At 48.0% G+C, this 24200-nt stretch overlaps 1 protein-coding gene across 1 annotated transcript in view; it reads left to right on the forward strand.

The window, feature by feature from the left end:
• The window catches only part of si:ch211-186j3.6 (neural-cadherin), a 62560-nt gene that overhangs the window by 18435 nt on the left and 19925 nt on the right, over positions 1-24200 (forward strand). Inside the window, 9 exon segments of the mRNA XM_062471809.1 lie at positions 1215-1342; positions 4001-4187; positions 5951-6094; positions 8463-8746; positions 9902-11537; positions 13075-13168; positions 14471-14655; positions 17794-18023; positions 23655-23932. Coding sequence (XP_062327793.1) covers positions 1215-1342; positions 4001-4187; positions 5951-6094; positions 8463-8746; positions 9902-11537; positions 13075-13168; positions 14471-14655; positions 17794-18023; positions 23655-23932 — 3166 coding nt within the window.

Below are 24200 nucleotides of genomic sequence, written 5' to 3' on the forward strand. Positions count from 1 at the left end.
TCTGCAGATTGGGAGAGAAAACCAGACCTCTGACAATAAATGACAACACGACACCAGGCTTAGGTCTCATTCATGTCTCTCTCAGCTCCGAAAGCCGGAGGACCATCTTTTATAGGGCACAAGAATGTAAAGTGACAGTCAGGCAGTAATGAGGTTTCAACAGTCTCAGAGAAAGAGATTCACTGCTCCCAACACATGACAACTCTCAGACTAGAGAGTTCATAGTTGGAGCTCTCCTTGTAGTCATGACAAGGAACGTTTAGCCAGTACTTTCTCCTGACCCCGAACATCTATTAACCCTGACACATAGACACAATATACTCTTATTAATAGCAAGCTTACATGAGAACGTACTAACTAGTATCCAATGACTAGTTCTATTGATTAGTGAATAATGTAAGCACACGGGAAATCCCAATTTCTTCCACAGTTCACATTCTTGAATTTAGTTTTGTTTTCAGATAAGAGCTGAGCTCAACACATGTCAGTTAGCTATCATACTGGAAGAATTCAATGAAAGCCTTTAGGAATGAGGTGAGGTGTTCAGGTCAAATATAAACAGAGTTTGCAATAGGAACTTTGTTTTTCTGTCTCTGTTTCCAAGCTTGATCCCTGTTCACCAGTGCTGCTACAATGGAGTGAAGCTCTGACCTTTTTATGCCAGTGAGACTCTCCCTACCTCCCTCTGTTCTCCGTTCCTTCTTCCCTTCTCTGCTTCCTCCTTACTACACGCCCATCCCTCCCTCCCCCCTTTCCTTCCTAATCCCTCAAACACACACTCAGTCTTAAACCAGGGAGAAATAATTCATCAGACCAGACCCTTCTCCCTCCTCTCATCCTTCCACTACCACTCTAATTAAGAGATCTCTCCATCTCCTCCTGAGGATGAAGAGATGAGCAAAAGAGGAGTGTTGGGGGACCGCAATAGGTTTAAGTTCCATGTTTAATTGATTGATTAAGACCGTTCTAAGGGGGAAGAAAAAAGGATCGATTTGTAAAATGTTAGACCGGGAGTAAAGTCTGGAGGTTTTGAACCAGTTAATGCTTCGTCCTTAAATCAACTGTCCACATCTACTCTCGATCGCTCCTACTTTCCATCTGTCTCTCCCTGTTTCTCCCTCTATTTCCTAATCTCTCTCTCTCTCTCTCTCTCTCTCTCTCTCTCTCTCTCTCTCTCTCTCTTGTTCCTCTGTCTATCTCTATCTCTCACACAGATGTAAACGACAATGTTCCTTTCTTCACCTCTTCCATCTATGAGGCCTCTGTGACTGAAGGGGCAGAGTCCGGAACCTTTGTCCTCCAGGTGTCAGCCAATGATCTAGACCTGGGTTTGAATGGCAAGGTGAGCAGTCAATAACATGAAACTCTGCGCATAACTATTCCCTTTTGTGGCATTTACCAACAGCATGCAATGTTGAAAATGCAGTATAGCAGTATTTTAGATATAAAAAGCAGAACAATAAAGGCAAAGTCAGTTTACAGTTCTGCTGTGAAATGCCAAATGTAACTGTTCATGCAGAGTTTACACAGTCAGGACGACTCTTTCCTGTTGGCTGTGGAGTATTGTGTGGTTGAAAGAAAAAGAGAGAGAAACTTTTTACAGTGTCCAGTACCGCTGGGTGGGTTTCCTAATGTAGCACTCTACTAGCTTGGACATAAAATCTATACTCCACTCCAGTTCCAGGGATGCCTCACACAGTACATAAAACCTGCAATACAGCACTTCAAATATACACTTGCCCACTGGGATACAAACATCCGCACACTCGCACAAACACACACATGTACACATGCATGTGCACACAAATCCCTTTTCCCTTTGTCAATTTATTTTTCTCTCACACGCACACATACAGACGCTCGCATCACACGCTTTCACCCCCCCCCCCCCCCCACACACACACACACACACACACACACACACACATATACACGGACAAAAAACATAACTAGGGCTTTATCTAATTAAATTCACTCTTCAAAGAAGCCTGGCTGGGTGTGTAAACCCTGTGTAGGGCGAGTCTGCAGAGTGTCCTTGGCTGCCTAATTGCTTGTTCTCTTCTGGGCATGTCACAGTAAATCATTGATACCATGCAGTTTCACGTTTAGATAATGAGCATCATTTGTGGGCGGGAGTGAGAACACATTAAAACAAAGACTCAACACAGAGTTGTTTTACATACCTTAACCCTGATAAGCTTTCTTAGTGGGGTGTTACAGAGAAGAGGGTAAAAGACTAAAAGCAGAGTTGGTCCCTTCTAAACTCACAAGGTTGGTCCTTAGTGTGAAGAAAAAAAAAGTGGTCGTAATGTGTAAATCAATTGAATACCCTAGTAAGACTAATTGGAAAACAAATATTCAGCCAGTAAACTTAACCAACCACAGTTGTGATGCGTTTCTTGTCGGTAAGTGGGAAAGTGGAGGGGGGGAATTAGGACCACCCAGGTGACACTGTCTAACTGTGTGTGTTTGTGTGTGTGTTTGGGGCGGGGGGGGGGGGGGGGGGGGGGGAGTCCCATCTTTTGGGAAGTTAGCTCCGCAAACTGAACTAGAGGTGAATATAACTTTAAATGACGTAAATGTTTCAGATCCTGCAGGAAACATTTAAACCTTATTAGGTCTCTTCAGTCTGCTGCGTAGTTCAGGAAGGTTCTGCTGAACTGTTTTCAAAGACTATTATGTTGAAGGCCATTTGTAACTCATAACTGATTCCCTGCATTATTCATTCTTTTTCATTATGAAAACTGAAGTAAATTCTTCTCTTGTGAAAGGACTGATGTGGGTGTCCATTTGGTTATCTTATTCCATGGATCCAGTTCTTTTGTTGGGAAGGCCATGTCAATTATGATGCAATTATGCGGCCGTTCATGGGTCTCACGGCCATCTAATGTCTAACGCTCCAGGCATTTGATATATTTTTCCTGCCACCTCAACTGCGTTCTGCGTTGATTCTGAAATGTTTCCCACAAAGTAAGCAACGCATTCTATGGTGTGTTTGCAGGAAGAGTGACAACGTTCTTTCTTCAAAATGGACTCTTCATCCGTGATCTCTTACACAATGTCATTTCTTTCCAAAAGCATTGAAGATGGACCATCAATCAGTCGATCAAGCGTCAACATCAACTAAAGTTTTGCAATATAGAAATGTATGCAAGTGTGTAAAGTACATGCCTGAGGTACTAGATGTCCCTGCCTTTATCCCGCCAAACTCTGTCTGAAGTCATTGAACCTAGCTTTGCACATTTCAGGTGTTGAGACAGTCCCGTTAAATCACAGCACATTGTTCCAGACATAGCAGGCCATGGGGGATGTTAAACATCTAGAGATATTTTGAGGGGCATTTTCTGCTTCAGTTATTTCGGGAGTGACAGTTAGTCAGAGACAGGAAAGGCAGGGGAAGAGAGAAGGGATGATGTGCAGAAAATGGCCCGGGTCGGAATCAAACCCTTAGTCTATGAGGTAACACTGCTCTACCTGGTGACGCCTAGCTGTGGGGGATGTAGAGCTTCTCTATAAATCATACTTTTTGGAATCATTACATCAGTGAGCTTTCATCTCATCTTCTGAATTTAGATTGTCTTAATCCCTCCATCATAACACACTTCATTTCCACACCTCTGTTTGGAACCGTCGGGCACTGGGTACATTGCATGAGCACGATACCAAATTCTCAAAATGCTCCGAGCATTAGACTGGCCCACAGAGTGTTAGACCATACCTCAGCGCAGTGTGTGCTTCCAAAATCTCAGCCTCAGGGTGTCAGATTCAGGAGTATTAAGTCTGAGATTTGATTCTTTATGCAACTGGGAGAGGTTGGCCATTTCAGGTTGAGAAATGTTAAGATATTGAGATACGCAAATCCTCTTTGAGTCTGTCTGTTCCTTCAACCCTGATTGACTCTGAGTTGGAATGAATCCGAGTCTTATTCTAATCCTCCATCTCATTCTCAGTTTGATTCCATTCGGATTTGAATGTTCTGGTTCGGACTTTGTTCCCTCAGATCTCCTACTCCCTGCTGAGTGACAGGAGTGGGGACCACAAGTACTTCCGGATCGACCCGGATGTGGGCTCCATCCATACAGAGGCCGTGTTCGACCGCGAGACCAAGGGTTCCTACCTGCTGGAGGTCCAGTCAGTGGATGGCTGGGAGTCGGCCAGGCCGGGGAAACACGGGCTGCCTAACTCAGGTGAGCAGCAGGCTTCTAGAACGCTCCAGGGTTCTGACGCTGGGTATCCTCCACATGCACCGTGAAAGATGTGACTGGTTTAAACGCACCGCTCTGGATTGCATTTCAGCCAGAGAAGCTAGTCCCCTCCACTGGGGCAGCGAGGATGATCGCTTCAGATCTCTTTATCTATCCCCAGGACCCCTAGCACCATGTTTTCTGCCTGATTAAAGCACAAACAGACCTCAGAAAGAAGGAGAGAGGGATGGATACAGTATACATGGGGAAAGAAACAGCAAGAGAGAAAGATAGAAAGAGAGAGAGACACACAGAGAAGCAAGGGGAGAGAGAAAAAATGACACTACGGGAGGCAAAGATGTATTTTTCATACATATTAGCATGGATTATTAAAAGTTCCTTTCACTTGGCTGGCTTCATTATGACATTTTGACAGCGTAAACACCACTCCAATATTAACAAGGCCGTGGTTTGAGGGGAGTGTGATCACTCATTTTGGGGGGCTATAAATGTTGGATGAGTTAGGAGAAGTGAAGTGAGGAGAGCAGGGGTGAGTAGAAGAGAGCAGCGATGGGATGGGATGGGAAAGGGATGGGAGGAGCTTCAGATGGGAAACATTGGAACCAAACGGGCCAGACGGACAGAAGCACACACAGACAAACAGACAAACACACAGGCAGACGTGGTGTTAAATAGTAAACATTGACTTGAAACAATCCCAGAGTCGAGAGAGAAAGAGGAAGTTGTCATGTGAGCCACAGGCGTGCTCTGTTCTACATGCAGGCACCAGGCACCAGGTGACATGAGTGATGAAGTGACAAGTACTTTATCTCTTCATCATCACATCCCACAATTTTCCTCTCTTTCTCTCTCTCCTTGTCTCTCTCTCACGCTCTCTCTTTTTCTCTCTCGCCGTGTGTCTGTCTCCCCTTCTCCATCAGACTCCTAACAAGCATAGACCTTGAGCTGCAGGCTTGTTTTTTCGTTGCTGGGGTGTATTAGCTTGCGATCTTTCTTCTGAACCGTAAAATATCTCTGCAACAGGCTTAAATAATTTATCTCATCTCCAAGAGTGTATTGCAAATGATGTTCCTTTTGATACTGATATCAAAGGGAGTATAGAATATTGGGATGGGCCCCCACGACCTCTCTCCCCTCTCCTAACCTGACTCTTCCCTCCCTCCTTTCCCCCTTTTTCAACCCCCCTTCCTCCTCCTCCTCCTCCTCCTCCACACACACACACACACACACACACACACACACACCTTACACCTCCACACACACACACACACACACCTTACACCTCCTCCTCCACACACACACACACACACACACACACACACACACACACCTTACACCTCCACACACACACACACACACACCTTACACCTCCTCCTCCACACACACACACACACACACACACACACCTTACACCTCCTCCACACACACACACACACACACACACACACACGCTCAGGCTCTCTTCTCACGTTTGACTCTTAAAAAGAGAAAAAAAACAAGTCTGTGAATTGACACATACACAGTCAAAAGACAAGACAGAGAAATGGAAAGATGAGAGACCTTCTAGAGAATGATACAGAGATGGCATAGAGAGAGAGAAATAGTTTTGCACGTTTGTGTGTGTGTGTGTGTGTGTTTGAAGAGAGACTCTCTCTCTCTCACACACACACACACCTACATAAATTCAGGTTGACAGAATAGGAACAACTAGGCGTTTTTAATGTGTGTGTGAATTCTCCCCTCAGACACGGCGTACGTGCGTGTTTTCATCAGCGACGTGAACGATAACAAGCCGCGCTTCGCCCAGACGGCCTATGAAGTCGACGTGGAGGAGGACGCAGACGTGGGTCTCGCCGTCCTCACTGTCAGCGCTAACGACGAAGATGAAGGTGGGTGACAAGGATGAAGGGACGAGGTGGAGAGGGGGAGGAGAGGAAGGAAGGGGGGGAGGGGAGGGCGGGGGGGGGGCGGCGGCGAGGGGGTACCTGAGGGGGAGAGTTGAGGGTGAGGACAGGATGAAGGCACGAGAAGGACAGGGAGAGAGGGAGGAGGAAGAAGGGGGCTGTGGGAGAGGGAGGATGGGGGGAGGGAGCGAGGGCAGGGTGTTCTGAGGAGATGAAGATGAAGACACAGATGAAGAGGGGGAAAAGGGAGAAGGAGCAAAGAGTGAAAGGGCAGGATTAGGAGAGGGGGGTAGAGGAGAGGGAGGGGGGAAGGGAGGGCGGAAATGTCACTCTTCCAAGACAGCTTCTGAAGTGAGAGTGATAGAAGATCTGTGATCATCTCAGATTGTCAACCAGGAAACAGATATATTGAGGTTTACGTCACAGCTGACAGAGTCTGGGTCTATGGAGGGTATAGTCATACATGTATAGTAAATCCCTGCTGCAAAGTTGAAAGTAGGCATAACACGTTAGTAAAGCTATGCCATAGCATGCACACACACACTCACACACACACACACATCAAACCTCCCAACGGATGCTTTAACTAACACTGGCACCAGGAAATACTCTCTCTTTGGCTCTCTCTCGCTGTCTCTCTCTCTCTCTCTCTCTGTCTCTTTCTTTCTCTATCTCTTTCTCTAGCGCTTATCCTTGTTCCCATCCATCCAGCTGCACTAACTCACTGGCGTTTATTCACACGACTCCCCCTCGTTCACACAGCGCTAGCTCACACTCGGCTTGCATATAAATCCCTGTAGAGAAATATCCAATGCTTCCATGGCCTAGCAGACCTGCACGAGGGGAGGAAGGAGGAGGAGGAGGGGGAAAAGAAAGGAGGAATGGAGGCGCTAGGGAGGGTGGTGAAGGAGGAGGAGGGACGATGACAATGGTAAAAGAGAAGGGTAGGAGGTGCGATGAGACAGGGAGTGTGGTGATGGAGGAGGGCAGGAGTGAGGAAGGGTGGTCAAGGAGGAGAGGAGCAGGGGAAGCTGGGAGGAGGGAGGGAGTGTGGAGAAGGAGGAGAGGAGCAGGGGAAGCTGGGAGGAGGGAGGGAGTGTGGAGTAGGTGGAGACGTTCCTCCATATAGACAGACATTTATCATGTCGGAGCCAAAGCGGACCCCCTCAGCACCTCACACCTCGCACTGATAAATGGACTTATGTGCCTGGCGAGTCTATACCACCTACACACCTACACACAGCTCAACACACACACACACGCACACATGCTCTCACACACAGCTAAATGCACACGCACAAATCTACAGTACACACAGTTAAAAAACACAGACAAAGACCGCAGAAGAGTGTAGTATTGAGAGAGTAAGAGAGAAAGAGAAAGGGAGTGAACGAGAAAGAGAGTGAAAGAGAGACAGTGCAGGGGTGGGGGGTCATTAAGAGAAAAAGAAAATCCCTCAAGTAAAACAGAGAGAGGATTTGCCTCTTTTGGGCCTCAGCGGATTATATCAGATCCTCTGTGCTCTCTCTTCTGTCAGCAGAATAAGTCCACTGCCCAGGGAACATGGCCAAGGGGAGGATAGGGGCTGGGCTTGGTTTAAAAAATGCCTACAAGTTGGAAAAAAACATTTGTTGAATTTTTGTATTTGTTGTTGTTGTTTGTTCATTCATTTTGGTTATTTACTCTGCTCCGCACGAGTTAGCAAAGCTATCCACTGGGAGTACATCTCAGCAGTTAAAAAAAAAAAAAAGGAAGGAAACACGGGGTTTAGAGTGTGTGTGTGGTTGGGGTGGGGGTTTGTGGGGTGGGATGGTGGGTTTAGAGTGTGTGTGCGTGTGTGGCAGGGGGGGGTTATTATGGGATAGTGGGTTTAGAGTGTGTGTGTGGGGGGGTCTCTTTCACCACTCTCACGTTGCATCTATGTAGCCAATGCTCTAAAACTGGCGGAATAGTGTATTATTTCCTGCCATCCTCTTTCATGTTGCTAATAAGCTTTGAATCTTTTATGTCCTCTGAGATTGCTCTTTTACCTCATTCTCTGCTTTTCCTTTCCTTTTCCGTGTCTCTAATGTAATTTCAGTCTGATTGAGATTCCAAGTTATTCTCTCTCAGTAATTGGATTGAGAGTAAAACTGTTGATCAACCACCATAAGTGATTAGAAGAGGGTTCGGGGGGGGAGAAAATAGAAAGAGAAAAATTAAACCTTTACCTGAGCTGAGATCTGAGTCTACGGAACTGCTAATGAACACTGGGAGCTGACTTGACCTGAGCCCCAGCAGATGATGATCTAACCCCAAACTAGCAGAGTAGTCTGACCCCGATCCTACTGTGTGTGACTCCTCTTCCCTCCAGGGGCCAATGCCAAGCTGCGCTACCAGATCACGTCAGGGAACACGGGCGGGGTGTTTGATGTGGAGCCGGAGGTGGGCACCATCTTCATCTCCCAGCCGCTGGACTACGAGGTCACCAAGCACTACAAGCTGCACCTGCTGGCCTCCGACGGCAAGTGGGAGGACTACGCCGTGGTGACGGTCAACGTGGTCAACAAGAACGACGAGGCGCCCGTGTTCACCGTCAACGAGTACTACGGCTCCGTCACCGAGGAGCTGGACGGCTCGCCCGTGTTTGTTCTGCAGGTAGGAGGAGCAACAGCAGGGTTGCCGGTTCGGTTCACACCATCCACACAAGCCTGTGTGTGTGTGTGTGTGTGTGTGTGTGTGTGGGGAACGGGTTAGGAGTGAGGAGAGTGTCTGTTTGTTTAGGGATTGAGAAATTTGTCTCGCAACGTTGCGGGTTGGGATCCCTTGAGTGTCTGAACACATTGTCATCTTTAATCATCGCATCAGTGCACGTTCATTAGTGGATGTGATGAGTTATATCGGGAAATTGGCTTGACAAGCCTGCGCCAGGTTTCCTAAAGACATACTGTTGTTGTCTTCTAAAGCATGTTGTCATTTTTTTCTTTGTTGACATTCAGCCCTGAGGTGTGTGTGTGTTTCTGTCAGTAACTATCTCTCTGTCACACGTAGAGTCATACCAGTTCCCTGTGTGCTTCACCAAAATACACACGCACACGGACACACACGCTTTCGGACACAAACCTTAATGCACCTCGGCCCCCTCGGGTTCTTTCTGGCTCACACTTCTCTGTTTATATTTATATTCGGCTGACATAAGGTTGCACTTTGTTCACGCTCTCCGACATGAAGTCCAGGCTGGTTTGAGCCGGGGCCTGTGGCTGGCTCCCCTGCTTCCTCGTATGCTCATTTCTACCAGCCTTCGCGCTGCAATTATTATGGTCATTTCTGGCCTGCCTCAGGTTAGATCGGAGAAATGAAAAAGAGAGGGAGAGGGAGAGAGCGACAGAAACAGAGAGGCCGAGGGAGAGATACCGGGAGACCAGAGAGGCAGACAGAGAGATTTAGACAGAGAGGCACCAGTGAGACAGACAGAGAGAGCGAGATAGACCGCGAGAATGAGATATACTGGAAGGGAACGAGAGCGGGCTGGAGAGTAGAAGACTCCTCCAGCAGAGCAGATTAGGTTTGTGGTCTTCCAACCAAAGCATCGCTCCAAGTCAGCTGCACTTTAATAATTAAACAGTGCTGAACTCTATTAAATAAAGTTAGCTCTTTCTGCTGGAGTCCTTACCCTGCCATACCCTACCCTACCTCTCGTCTCCTTTCCTCTCCTCTCTAGTCTTACCTTCTTTCCTCTCCTCTCTTCTTTTCTCTTACCTTCTCTCCTCTCCCCTCCCCTCCTCTTCTCTGACCCTTCCTTCTGGGTCCTAGGTCACAGCCTCTGATCCCGATAAGGATGCAGACCAGGAGGCTCTGCGTTATTCTCTCCACGGCCAGGGCGCTGACAGCCAGTTTGTCATAGATGAGGTCACAGGGAAGATCTACGCCCAGAGAACCCTGGACCGTGAAGAGCGTGCCGTGTGGCGCTTCGTGGTCCTCGCCACGGACGAGGGAGGGGAGGGGCTCACGGGCTTCACTGACGTCATCATCAACGTGTGGGACATCAACGACAACCCGCCCATTTTCACGTGTGCGCCCGACTGCCACGGCGACGTGCCCGAGAACTCAGGCCCGGGGACGTCCGTGATGGAGATGACCGCCACCGACCTGGATGACCCGGCCGTCGGCCAGAACGCCGTGCTCTCCTACAGGATTCTGGGTAACGCGGGCGCGGACGGGGTGGTCCGGATTGGGGGCGTGGCCTCCGACATGTTTTCCGTCAACCCCGGCACGGGCACGATCACCGTGGCGATGAGCGGACTGGACCGCGAGCAAGTGGAGTCCTACTTCCTGGTGGTGGAAGCGAAGGACGGCGGGGGGATGGCGGGCACGGCCACGGCCACGGTGCACGTGGGCGACGCGAACGACCACGCCCCCCGCTTCACGGTGCCGCGGCCCTGCCTGGCCAGGGTGTCGGAGAGCGCCGAGCCCAACGCCGTGGTGCTGGAGCTGACGGCCGAGGACGGCGACACGGGCCAGAACGCCCAGCTGACCTTCAGCGTGGTCGCGGGAGACCCCGAACAGAAGTTCTACCTGCTGAGCCAGCGGCAGGAGCAGAGAGGCTCCCTGAGGCTGAAGAAGCGTCTGGACTACGAGCGCCCCAGCGAGAAAAGCTTCAACCTGACTCTGAAGGTGGAGGACCTGGACTTCTTCAGCTTGCTCACCTGCCTGGTGGAGGTGGAGGACTACAACGACCACGCTCCCGTCTTCATACCGCACTTCCTGCAGCTGATGCCCCTCCCCGAGGACGTCGCCGTGGGAACCAGCGTGGCGCAGCTGGCCGCCAGTGACTCCGACTCGGGCGTCAACCGTGACATCACCTACAGCCTGTCACGTGACTCCGACCCCCAGGGTCTGTTCGCCATCAACCAGGCAGGGTGGATCACCGTGGCACACCCCTTGGACCGGGAGAGCGTGGCGCAGCATCACCTGGTCGTCCTGGCTACGGACCGGGGGAGACCCCCGTTGACGGGAAGCGCCACGGTGCAGCTGTCCCTGACAGACGTTAACGACAACGGGCCTGAGTTCGAGGCGGCGTACAGCCCAGTGGTGTGGGAGAATGTGGCAGGGCCTCAGGTGGTCAGGCTGAACCACACCTCCACCCTGATCCGGGCCCTGGACCGTGACTCGGAGCAGAACGGAGCTCCCTTCTCCTTTAGCCTGGCGCCAGAGTACCGCCACAGCGGGGACTTCTACCTGCAGGATAACAGAAACGGAACGGCCACCGTCACCGCCCTGAGGGCCTTCGACCGGGAGAAGCAGAAGGAGTTCCTCCTGCCCGTCGTTATGAGCGACAGCGGAACCCCACCACGCACCGTCACCAACACGCTGACCGTAATCATAGGCGACCTGAACGACCACGCCCACCAGCCAGGAGAGAAAGAGATCTTCATCAACAGCCACAGAGGTCAGAATGTTGACAGACATGTCAAAACAATTAAAACCACATTGATTCCTTGCAGCATCTAAAAAGCGTAGTAAAATGTACTGAAAGGAAATAATTAATCACACATTTAAACATCACTACTGGGTTTTGTATTTGAATGTTAAAATTTGGCAGCCATAGTTTGTGTTCAGTTGCAAGGTGTGCATGTACAAGAAAATGGATGCAGGACGAAATAGAGAAACCTTTCCATACATGCTGTGGCATCAATAGACTTTAGTGTGGATTGATTAAAATGTTGAACGGAAACTACATTGTACAGAAGTACATTTTCTAGTGCTCTTAAGCTATCTTTCAACTTTGATGAGTATTTATATCATTAGGTAATTTACATGTCCGACGAGAGATCATCGTCAAAGGGAGGTGAGTCTAGAGAGCAAATCAAGTGTTGGCCTGTCAACAGGCATGTCTGTTGGGTCCTTGACAAGAAAGGGCTTAGGAAAAGTGTAATGTTTTGATCGTTTGTTGTTCATCTCATTTCAACCTTCCTTGATAGACATACATGGTGGTTTTGTTGTGGTGAGGAGACATCTGACCTGCCGCACAGCTGTGAAGATGGACTGGCCTCTATATTCAGTCTTTCCTTTAGAATGTTCTTTTTCATAGCATGACATTCCCTTTCAATGCACATGGAAGGCTTATCTTAGATGCACATTTCTTAGAAACTGTTTTCTTGTAGCCTTGGTGTAAAAAGGTTGGCTTTGCTATGAAACCACTGGGCCATGCATAGAGCTGTACAGGATAATAGAAACTGCAAGAGTCGTGATCATGATCATGTCAGTGTAACAATTCACTTTTTAGGACTTAATGCCGTGTTAATTATAATGTTTGACTATGAAATCTATTTGAATTATCACCTCTTGCTAACAAATGTGTTCATGCTTATTAACTGAAACTAATAACTTTCTTACATCCAGTCATTTTATGTTTCCATGTGAACCCAACTTTACTGTAATATTCCATATAATAAGCTGGTTATCTGAACTTCACCTTGGAGTCAAATGGTAGCCAACTAAACTGTTACTTAGCGACAATTTTGAAAACAGCTTTTTTCTTTACACTGTCTTGACTGAACAGAGAGAATTTGCTCTCCTGATAATCCTCAGTAGGTGATGCTGGTAGTGTTAAGCTAGTGCTAATTTGCACATCCAATTTCAACAAAAACTCCTGTAGTGCTTCAAACCGTCCCCTACCAGTCCTAGTTCTGAACCACATGCTAGGTTCAGGTTCAAGTTCACGCTTCTTTATTTGTAGATTTGGTCTGCAGTGCAAACTTGTGTGCAAAATGTGTTTAATTTCCTCCAATGGCAAGGAATGTGTCAGTACTCAGTATTGATAAGGCAAACAGTCCCAACACACATACACACCTAGACGAGACAGAGAGAGAGAGAGAGAGAGAGAGAGAGAGAGAGAGAGAGAGAGAGAGAGAGAGAGAGAGAGAGAGAGAGAGAGAGAGATGAGAAATGAAAGAGAGTGAATGATAACAGATGTACTGTTACAGGGAGGATGCCAACTACAGTCCTGGGGAAGGTCTATGCTCCCGACCCTGATGACTGGGGTAACAAGACATACGCCTTTGAGGGACATGTACCCAGGTAAGACATGTGTCTCTCTTTGTTTCTTGGTCTGCCTATCTCTGTCTCTGTGTCGATGTCTCTGTCTGTCTCCATCTCTCTCTTTCGCTTTGTCTCTCTGTCTCGTCCTCTCTCCTAGTCTCTCTCTCTGTCTCTCTCGGTCTGCATCTCAGTCTGTCTCTTTATGTATTCTCTCTCTTTGTCTCTGACTGTTTCGTTCTCTATGTTTCTTTCTCCTTCTCACCCATTTGCCTGATCCTCTCGTCCCCCCCTCCCCCAGCCCTCCCCTCAGTGCAGAAACCTTGAGTGTGATATGTGTGCGCTGGGTGCCATTGATGTGTTTCTGCTCAGACACCTGAGGCAGAGGTGTGAGGTGAGCAGAGACGGATCTGTCAGGTATTCTAAGACCGTCAGCTTGCCTTGAGATCCCTCTAAAGGCACAGCAGTCTCAAGTCACTCTGTCGCTGTCACACACGCCGACACACACCCTCACTCTGGCGTGCATGCGCACACACGCACACAAATACATGCGGCCCCCCCCACACACACACACTCAAGTATGCACGCCATCACACACAGAGACACACACACATCAACACATGAGCACATGATAATGTGGCAGACTACCTGAAGCCTCCTCACCAGAGAATTGTTGACTCCTACTGAATTCAAAGAAACTAAGTTAGGTTCTCTGTGGGGTGTTGTGGGTTTGTGGAGGCCTCACTGCCTTAATATTTCATCAGGTATGTGGTCCACTGCTTAGAGCTTCAGAAGATCCTTCCAAATCTGAGAAGCAGGAAGTTCTGCCCAACGTCATCAATGATACAGTGATGCTTGCTTCTCAAACCGAAACTTAGAAATGGTCCTAAAGCAACTGTATTCATTCATGTTTGTTGAGGTCCCATGCTGCTCTTGTTCCAGTCTTTCGGTTTCGGTTTAATCAAACTTGAATGAGTTCGATTACAAAGGAGGTTTGAAGATATGCACCACGAGGAGTTCCCTCCTGTCATCTTCTCCCATTCTCCTCTCCTTTCTTCTAGTTGCATTCGCTATTCATCTTCTCATCTGTATTAGCCGCTCTGCTCCCTCTACATTTCTCCCTTTCCTCCTGCATGGGTGGATTCTTCTTAGGTTGATTATTCCTAGTTTGTTTATTTCTAATTGGATTCTTCCTAGTTGGATTCCTCCTAGTTTGATTGATCCCATAGTTTGATTCCTCCTTGTTCGATTCTTTCGAGTTTTATTCCTGCGATTCATCTTCTTTGTTATATCAGTGGAGTTATAATCCCATGTATGTGTGTGTGTGTGTGTGTGTGTGTGCAGTTACTTTATCCTCAACAAGCGGACAGGCTTCCTCATCATCAAGGAGAACGCCCCTCCAGGGAGTTATGAGTTCCAGGTGCGTGTCTCTGACGGGTCGTGGCCAGACGCCATCTCCGAGGTAACGGTGCATGTGAGGGAGCTGCGTGACGAGGCCATCTACAACTCAGGATCCCTCCGTCTGGCAGGTAAGGCCAGCGCCTCGCATGCAAAGTGACTATGTTTACTACGGCAGCTCATAGGGGTCAAATGAAACACTGTGAGTTGACTTCTAAATCAGAGCAGATACAGCCTTATTTAGTCAGGATGTTCCTTTTATTCCCATACAAATATTAATTAATCTATTTTTTTTACTATGCCAGCACCTTTCATTACATTTTCAATGCCTGCTGATATCCATCTTGTCGTGATATACCACACTGCATATGTGCAATAAAATTAAACGTACTTAAAAGAAATGGGCTGTATGCTTGAGGGATTTTTATGATTTGAGAGATATTGAAATGGAAAGAGGCCGGGAGGGGGAGAGAGAGAAAACAGAGAGAATCCTTGGTTCATATAAGCTGATAAAAGGATTTAGCTTCACATCCCAAAACAGAGGCTTGTGTGTTTATGTGTGTATGTGTGTGTGTGTGTCTGTGTGTGTGTTGTATGTGCATGCGTGTTTATTTGTGTGTTGTATGTGCATGTGTGTGTGAATGTGTGTGTGTGTGTGTGTTTGTGTGTTGTATGAAGCTTCAAGAATGAGGAGACCGGCCCATGGCCTACAGATCTACTCTGCTGCTGATTACACAGTTTGATCTGCTTTGAAAAACCAGTCCAAACAAATATGTTAAACGCAAGTTCAAGATTAATCAAGTAACAGAAATGGAATTTAATATGTATATCTTCCTGAAACCCGTATATAACCCCACCCCGTATATGAAACCCATAACTTTTTTCTCTTCTTCTATTTCAACATGGTCGCTAGCTGTTAGCCACTTATACATTCAGCTTCTAGAAAGCCAGAGAGGTAGCTGGTGACCTGCTCTTATCAGGTTGCTGTTGGCTGGTATTGATCGTAATATCTGAGATAAGTGCTTCTAGATGAGTGTGAGTTGGAGCCCAATGTCCCCAGCTGCTGAGATTCCTTCTGAAACACCTGCATCTCATCACTCAGTAGGAACACAGAGGAGGGACAATTCTGAAGGGGTTTTTTACTGCAAAATGTCAGCAAGAAGCCCTCACCCCCACGCCATCTCTCTTCACCTTCCCCATCCCTTTTAGATACAGAACACAAATATATATATTTATAATTATTTATTTTTAACAGGCGAAGGAGGCAATAGCAATTACCATTTAAAGAATATATATTTAAGGAAAAAATAAAAAAACAAAACATCAAGCTAGGGGTAAGCATTGCCATTGATTCAGAGTCTTAGGGATTATGAAACATTCCACTTATAGCAATACTTAGCTCCTCCTTGACATTTTAAATCCCACTGCTAGAACAAAAGCAGAAGGCAATAAGGATGTAGAGCGTTCCAGGCTAAATCATAACGCAGGAGATTAAGGTTCGTTTTGTTGGAGAACTTGCAGGGGGAATTGATAAAAAGGTGAAATGTACAGTGAGTCCTTGAGACACCCACACAAACACCCACACACAAACAAACAGACACACAAAGTTGCTGTAGAGAGTTACTAAGTTGCACACACTGAAAATACATACAAGCACACACACACATTGAACACACTGAAACCTGAACCCGACTGAACACACAGATACATACACTCCAACACACCATTCACAAAGATGTACTGAACATCCATGCTCATGCAAACACACACCCATATTTTACCCTGCGGAAAGTCAAGTCACCTTACAGAAAGCACTTGGGCTTGTGTGTTCTTTGCGGGTGGGAAGATTAGTTTTAGACCCAAACTATTTCATCCTAGTTTCCTTCCATCGCTCCATCTGTACCTCCCTCCCTCCATCTCTCCCTCCATCCCGCCTTTCTTCCCTCCCAGAAGAGGCACATCATCAGTGTGTCTCTCTCTCTGAGCTGCCGCCTGGCAGGATCAATACAGGGAGAGATTGGAAGCGTATCTGCTCTCCACTGCTGGTCCAGGCCTGAGCTGTCTCTCAAGGTCTATCGACTCACACTGATCCACTCCTGCTGTCCGTCTGTTAGTCCATCCACCCTGTGAGAGTGTGAGTTGGTGTGTGTGTGTCTGTGTTTGGGTGTACGTGTGCATACATGCGTGCATACCCAACCTCGCTCCTCTCCCAATGATCGGCTAATGCCTGTGGGAAGGAGAGTTGGGGCTGAACTCTGTTCTGGATCAAAGCCAGGTGTGAGTGCGTATGTGTGTGTGTGTGTGTGTGTGTTAGAGTTGGAGTGCCTGTCACTTACACTGGCCCTAACATCACAGTGATGAGAGCTGACAGGAGGCTCAACCAGCAGCTTCCCTCCTCCCAAGCCTCCATTTCCATTCTCTTAATACCAGAATCAAGCTCCCCTGTTCTTCCTATCCCCCTCCTCCCTTCTCCCCCACCCTCTCCTCACCTCTCTTCTCACTCATCCTCTAGATCTCAGGTGCTAATGATCCCTGACTGACAACAATAAGGCTAGAGGATTAGAGAACACATCAGATACCAGACACACATGATTTGCACAAACACATGCTCTGATAACACTGTGGTGTCTCACACCATTACTTTACATAAGCTTTCTCGGGCTATTTAAAACCATGGCCTAGGACCCTAGTGCCATTATAAAGGGCATCATAAATGGTACCTTGTCATTGATAGTGTGGTCATGTCTCTGTAAAAAGGGTCACACCACAATATTCACAGCCTATTTCCAATTCTTAATTGATCCCCATTAGCATTCATATAGGTTCATTTTGTGAGCATTGACCTTTACAAACACCAAATGAGTAACACCCCTGGTGATTAATGAACACCTCGAAATTGTCTGTGATGTGTGTGAATCTATATTTACTGTACAAGTGTGCCTGGAATGTGTGTGTGTCTGTATTTTGTACATTTACATGTGTGTTTCACTCCATGCTCATGGGAGCATGTTCCAGTCCCCACAATACCTTGCCAGAGTGTATACCCAATTAGAGGGGTCCTTGTCTCAGGGAAATCTTTTCACAGTACCTGGCACTGTCTCCGTGACAACGATGCACTGCTCGGAATTGGCAGATGGTGGGGTTTAGTTGGTGATGATCAGGGGCTTAATGGTGATGTTGAGACAGACACTGGAATTTGGACTGATACTGCTACTGGGTCATGTGTGTGTGCACTTGTGTGTGTTTCTGTGTACGTGTGTGTCCTACAGACATCACAGCCAAGGAGTTTGTGGAGCGCCGCGGTGGCCTGAGAAGTCGCTACGACCTGCTGGTCGACTTCCTGTCAGAGCTGGTTTCCGTGGCGGTGGAGGACATAAACGTGTTCAGCCTGATGGACGTGAGGGAGCGGATGCTGGACGTCCGCTTCGCCGTAACTGGGGGCGCCCCCTATGTCCGGCCAGAGAAACTGCACGGTTACCTGGCGGCTCACAAGCAGAAGGTATAGGATGCTGGACAGGCGGATGCCCGGCGTGATGTACACACACCCGCACATCCTGACTCACACATGACAGCACACACACTCACATACATCCTCACACACACATGCTGTACTCCGCACTCACACATGCCCATGCCCACTCACACACACACACACACACACAATCTGTCACACACACACAGCTTCTCTAAGACACTCAAATGCACGCACACCTCCACAAGCACACACAAACACACACAATTACCAGCCAGAATGCATCCAAGCTGTGTCTATGATCATGTGTTCACCAAAAACACGTAACACTCATATACTGCAGGAGGGCCATTGTGGAGGATAGAATGTATGGATGCAGGCATGTGGATATCATTGGAGAAAATAAAAGATGGCAGTGTTTCATTGCTGCCACCACACATTTTACCATGATGAAACTGTTACGTAACCCCATCAAGCGCAGACAGATGCTTCCACTGCATATCGTGTTAGACTGCAGATTCCTCAATGCACCAAGAGATTATATCTGTCAAGATGGAGGTCCTGTGGAGGGAGGGTTTGGTGAAGGGGAGAGGGAGATGGAGAGGGATATAGAGATTCTGGGGTGGAAAGAGTGAGGAGGGGAGATATTGGAGGTTGCAGGTGTGATTTGTGGAAAGACTCACACTTTTCATCAGCACTCGTAGCAGCCCCGTGAGAAGACATAGATCAGAATGGGATGTCAAGCGTGAGAAGAGAGGATGAGCAAGGGGCAGGAAAATACTGAGAAACAGCGGGAGGGAGGGAGGGAGCAGTTATTATTAATGTTCTCTATTCTGCGGTGTTACTCAGAAATATAAGTTTTCCCTTCTCCTACTTCATTTTTTCGGCCTCTCCTCTCACTCTCTCTCCCCCTCTCTCCCCCTCTCTCCGAGTCTTTTTTTCCCTCTCTCTGCCCCTTTTTTTCTCACCCCATCTCTCTTCTCCCTCTCTCATCTCTCTCTATCTCTCGCTCTCTGTCCCTCTCTCCAAACCGTTTCTCTCACCTCTTCCTGTCTCCATCTCTCGCCCCTCCACCCCCTCTCCCCCCTCTTTCTGTCTCTCTCTTTCTCTCTCTATATATATATATATATATATATATATATTCGATTGTCCTTTCTTCGTCTATGTACACTGTCTGTGTTTCACTCTCAACAATAGAAGCTTCTTTTGACTTTTTAGTGTTTCCATTCACACATGGTCTCACAGGGCTTTGAGGAGGAGTATGTTGGATTAATTGATATGGATACCAGTACCTGTGTTCCTCTGGTTTCTGTGTAAAACAGGTCTCAGTAATCGAAGGCTGTGGAGTACTGAAACAAAAAGAGTGGGTGAGAGAGAGAGAGAGAGAGAGAGAGAGAGAGAGAGAGAGGGAGAGAGAGGGAGAGAGAGAGAGAGAGAGAGAGAGAGAGAGAGAGAGAGAGAGAGAGAGAGAGAGAGAGAGGGAGAGAGAGAGAGAGAGGGAGAGAGATATCTGTTCCCAGGCGCTTTGTTGATTCAGCTCAGCTTTTACGGTATATTACAGTAGCCTATATGTTCGGATAAAACACTAAAACAAATGTTGTCAGTTCTGCTAGCGCCTACAATCTCCAAGGCCAGGGACTAGAGAGGATATTGTTCTGTTCATGCTCCCGTTGAATGTAGTATAATACACATTCAGAATACGTGATACCGTTGACAAGATGAGCTTCTGAGTTTGTCTTCCAGCTGAGGAGCTCATCGTGAGCGTGAGCACGCTATGTGTCCCTGGCTCGGTGGATTGGAGTTGGAGCATGGCTCACAGTTTCTGCTCTTCTCTGGGATCGAGCAAGGAGATCTCTCAGCGAGATCTTTCTCCAGTGGGTACCTACTCCCTGCCCCCCTCCCCCCCCCCCCCCCCCTGCAACCATGAATTCCCCCCCCTCCCCTCAACCCCTCTTCCCCCCTTTCTTTTCAACTTGTCCTCCCGTAAACCTCCACCACCACCACCACCACCCCCTCCTCCCCACGCCTCCCCCCTTACAGTTTGAGCAGGCGTCGGGAGGAAGTGGAGGAGACACGTTGACAGGAAAGGGGAGGACGAGGCAGATGAAAGGCCTGCAGAGAGACACAGCGAGACGGGGGGGCGGGGGGGGGAGGGGTGGGGGGGGGGCGGTCCACCACCTCAGCGCCAGCACTCCCATCACCAAGCAGGTATTCCTCCAGCTGCAGCTCTGCAGCTCTGGCCTGGTTTAGCTGAGGATGTAGTCAGAGGAGTGGAGCGAAGCCATTGTCTTAGTTTCCTAACTAACGTCGTGGAGGTGGGGACAGTGAGAAGAACATTGCGCTGTGGGACTGCTGCTAAGTGCCTTCACTAATGGTTATAATTGCCTACTCAACGTTGGCGTGCCATTATGGTCTGTTTGTCTGGACTCCTCGGAGGCCTGCAGCTTGTAAGCAACCATTAAACACTGTCCTCTCTGATTGGCTCACCTGCAGAGAGCCATTGTGTCGCAGCTTTTGATTGGCTCACCTAGGCGAGAGCTGTTGAGCCTTTATCTCTGTGATTGGCTCACATGCGGCGAGGCATTGTTTCTGAAAACCCCTGAGAGACAAATGAGACCTGTTCTTCATGCAGAGAGCTGATAGTTCTACCTACTGTCAGAGAATATACTTCTACTGTTTCTGGTTCTGCTTCTCTCTTTCTCTCTCTCTCTCTCTCTCTCTCTCTCTCTCTCTCTCTCTCTCTCTCTCTCTCTCTCTCTCTCTCTCTCTCTCTCTCTCTCTCTCTCTCTCTCTCTCTCTCTCTCTCTCTCTCTCTCTCTCTCCCTCCCCCTTCTCTCTATTTCTTTCTCTTCTGTCTCTATTTATGTCATCCATGCTTTTGTCACACTATGAAATTGAATGTTTTTGGGGGGTGTTGGTGGGGGGCTAATGACAGGTGTTGTGTCATCCAGTACCTTTTATTAGCATCATAGCAGAATGAGAGACGGTCCGGTTGTCACGGTAACACGGTCTGACAGGTGGGTCCACTAATATTTGGGGACGTCCTGTCTCACAACTTTCCCTTATGTGAACTTACCTTCACACAGATAACACCTCATGCCTATGTATGTTGTGCCTTTGCCTTTTACTTCAACAGCAACAGCATCATTGCAAGTTGCTGCCAAGAGATAGACATAGAACAGTGTGAAAAAACATTCCCAAATGTGTTTTCTTAATATAAGTGTGTATTTTCCCCTGCAGGACACCGATAGGAAAGGGGTCTCTCTCTCTAGCAATGTGAACACTTTGACTTTGTTCATGCTCCGAGTCAGACTATTGTGCTCTGTAATGTATGCTCAGCAGAACGTTTGTCCTTTTTTTAACAAGCTAGATAGTCAGCCGCAGGTTTGACCTGAAGAATCCTCCTTCTATCACCTCCCCTCTCTGTTTCCCCGAGAGAAAGAGTGTCCCACTTTCCTACTCTGTCTCCCCGGGGAGTCCTCCCCTGCCATCAACGTTCTCTCCTCAATCTCTGGCCTCAGGGAACTCTGGGTATTGTAGCTCAGGCCCCATGGGTGCCTGTTTCGGTAAGCTGACAATACAAAGCAGCACAAAGAGCAGTGACAGTCCCCCAACACAGAGGTAAACCCACTACGCTATTGTTTGAGATTTCTTCTTCAGCTGTGGGGAGTTAAAGCATTAAAACATTAGGGGGTCCCTAGACACACAGACATTTGTGTGTGTGTGCCTGTGTGTGTGTGTGTGTGTGTGTGTGTGTGTGTGTGTGTGTGTGTGTGTGTGTGTGTGTGTGTGTGTGTGTGTGAATGTCCTAAAAGAAAATCAACAATCCTTCTTTTCTTTCTCCCACTACCCACAGCTTACTCTAACTGGCTCCTGTTCATAGTTACACAGTGGGATACTCCATACATAATATCAATGGTACATCTACCATTGTCACAGACATTAAATCACAGTTAGTGCAGCAATAGCCCACTGTACAGGTGTAGAGGCTAAAATGCACCTGTGTTTCCTTCTGGGTTCCCAACACAGGCAGCGAGTCACTTATCGGAGATGGTGACCTCACCCCTATCTACTTTCCAGAAGCCACTACCCATTCTCAACCATTTCCCTCCTACAGTATCTTTACATATGTTTCATTTTCATATTTACAACACATTTACAGTCAGATATATGTTGACATGACATTTCCAAATCCCACCACAGCCCCCTCTTATGTGTGAGGACACACTCCCTGTATGGACAGACACATGCAACAGCCGACGTGTTCACAGTGTGTGTACAGCAACCACAGAGAAGCTGTTACGCACTACTCCCATTAGGGAGGGGAAGCTACACCCCGCCGCTCAAGAACCCCCAGCGGTCAGAAAAAGAGGCATGGAGTCGTGGCGCAAGCAAGGGCACAGACACAAGGTCACCGTCAAGATAAGGGCGTTTATTAGCCACGGCGATAGTAGGGAGAAGGGGCTGGACGGGACCAAAGCAAAGAAAAACAAAAGACAGCCCACCCTTACCTGTCCTAACTACCAACCAAACAATACTGACTAACTGGCGCTCGAGCAGAACACCCTAACCAAAATACAGGGGGTGGTCCGCCCAGATCTAACCTGATGCGTTTAGACAAGGAAGATACCCTACGGGTGATGTAAGCCCAGGGCGCCTTGCCTAACACACAAGGTGCTTCCCCTCCTCCCTGGGAAGACAAAAGAAATAAGGTTAACAAAAAAAAGGATTATCAAACAACAGTGAATTACAGTACAACACAAAACAGTCATCAACTAACGGGTCTCTCAGGTTTCCACAACCTTCACAGCCAGCACAGCCAAACACACCAAGAAGGAGCTCTCCAAAGGACAAAAAGGCCGCCCCCCTTGACAAGACAAACAGTGATAGATATACAGCTGAGGGGACTTCGGGATTGGATAACGGACAACAAGAACCAGCTGGACAACGGGTAACGGGAGGGAGGAGTCGTTGGTTGATGAGTGCTACAGAGGGCGCCACCTGTAGAGAATGGAAACAGAGCAAAACAAACACGCACACACAAAACACATGACAGGACTGGGGACTTAACAGAAGCTCAGTGTGTTGGTGTGTGTGTTTGTGTGTGTGATGTACCGTATAGATTAGTCAGTACATTGGGGCTTTAAGAGATGATATCACACACTGTCTATGCTAATGCACTGGCAGGTTTTCTTGTATGTTGAGTGCACATGTAGGGATCATTACATAGATGGAACACATGGCCTTAGTCATGGGCATGATGGACTGATGATCTCTCAACACAAAGGACATGATTACACATCAAGGACATGGGATTATTACATTAGTCTAAATGTATCTTTTTCACTTCCCAATGCGCCCTCTCTCTTTCTCACTCCCTCTTTATCTTGCTGTCTTTCTTTCTTTCCCTCTTTCTCTCTCTATCTCCCCCTCTCCTTCTCTCTCCCTACGCCCCTCTCTCTCTCTCTCTCTCTCTCTCTCTCACCCCTTCTCTCTCTTCCCTCTCTCTCCCTTTCTTTCCCTTTCACTTCTTCTGTTTCTCTCACTCTCTCCCTCTCCCTCTCCCGAACCTCTCTCACTCCCTCTTTCCCTATCTCCCTCTCTCCCGAACCTCTCTCACTCCCTCTTTCCCTCTCTCCCTCTCTCCCTCTCCCCCAGCTCCAGTCCTTCCTCCAGGTCAACGTGACCCAGGTCCACGTGGACGAGTGTTCCGGTACCGACTGCGGAGCCAGCGGTGGCTGCTCCAACGTTTTAAGTGTCCGGGACACGCCTACCGTGGTGGATTCTGGGACCATGAGTCTGGTGTCAGTGACAGTGGAGTCCTCGGCCGTCTGCAGCTGTTCTGGACGCGAACACGCCCACCAGCCCTGTACTTCGTATCCCAGAAACCCTTGCTTCAACGGGGGAGTGTGTGTGGATACACAGAGTGGTTACAGGTAAGCTCTGCGTGTGTGTTTGTGTGTACAGTAATTATTGTATGGATGTATGTGTGAGGGTGGTATGAAGGCTTTCAGACCATGAACTAAAGTGGGATTTAGCTGGAAGAAGGATCTAGAAAAGGAGGTCAAACAATTGAAAAGGGACACAACCACTGCAGGTCGAAAGCTGCTTTAGAGGCAACAAGCCGTCACAATGAAGAGGCGAAAAAGAGAGTTGTCTATTGTCAGTGAGCGCTCAGTGTGTGGGGAGTTGTAGGATCAGCAT

The sequence above is a fragment of the Osmerus eperlanus genome, chromosome 10, assembly GCF_963692335.1.
Source record: "Osmerus eperlanus chromosome 10, fOsmEpe2.1, whole genome shotgun sequence".
Lineage (NCBI taxonomy): Eukaryota > Metazoa > Chordata > Actinopteri > Osmeriformes > Osmeridae > Osmerus > Osmerus eperlanus.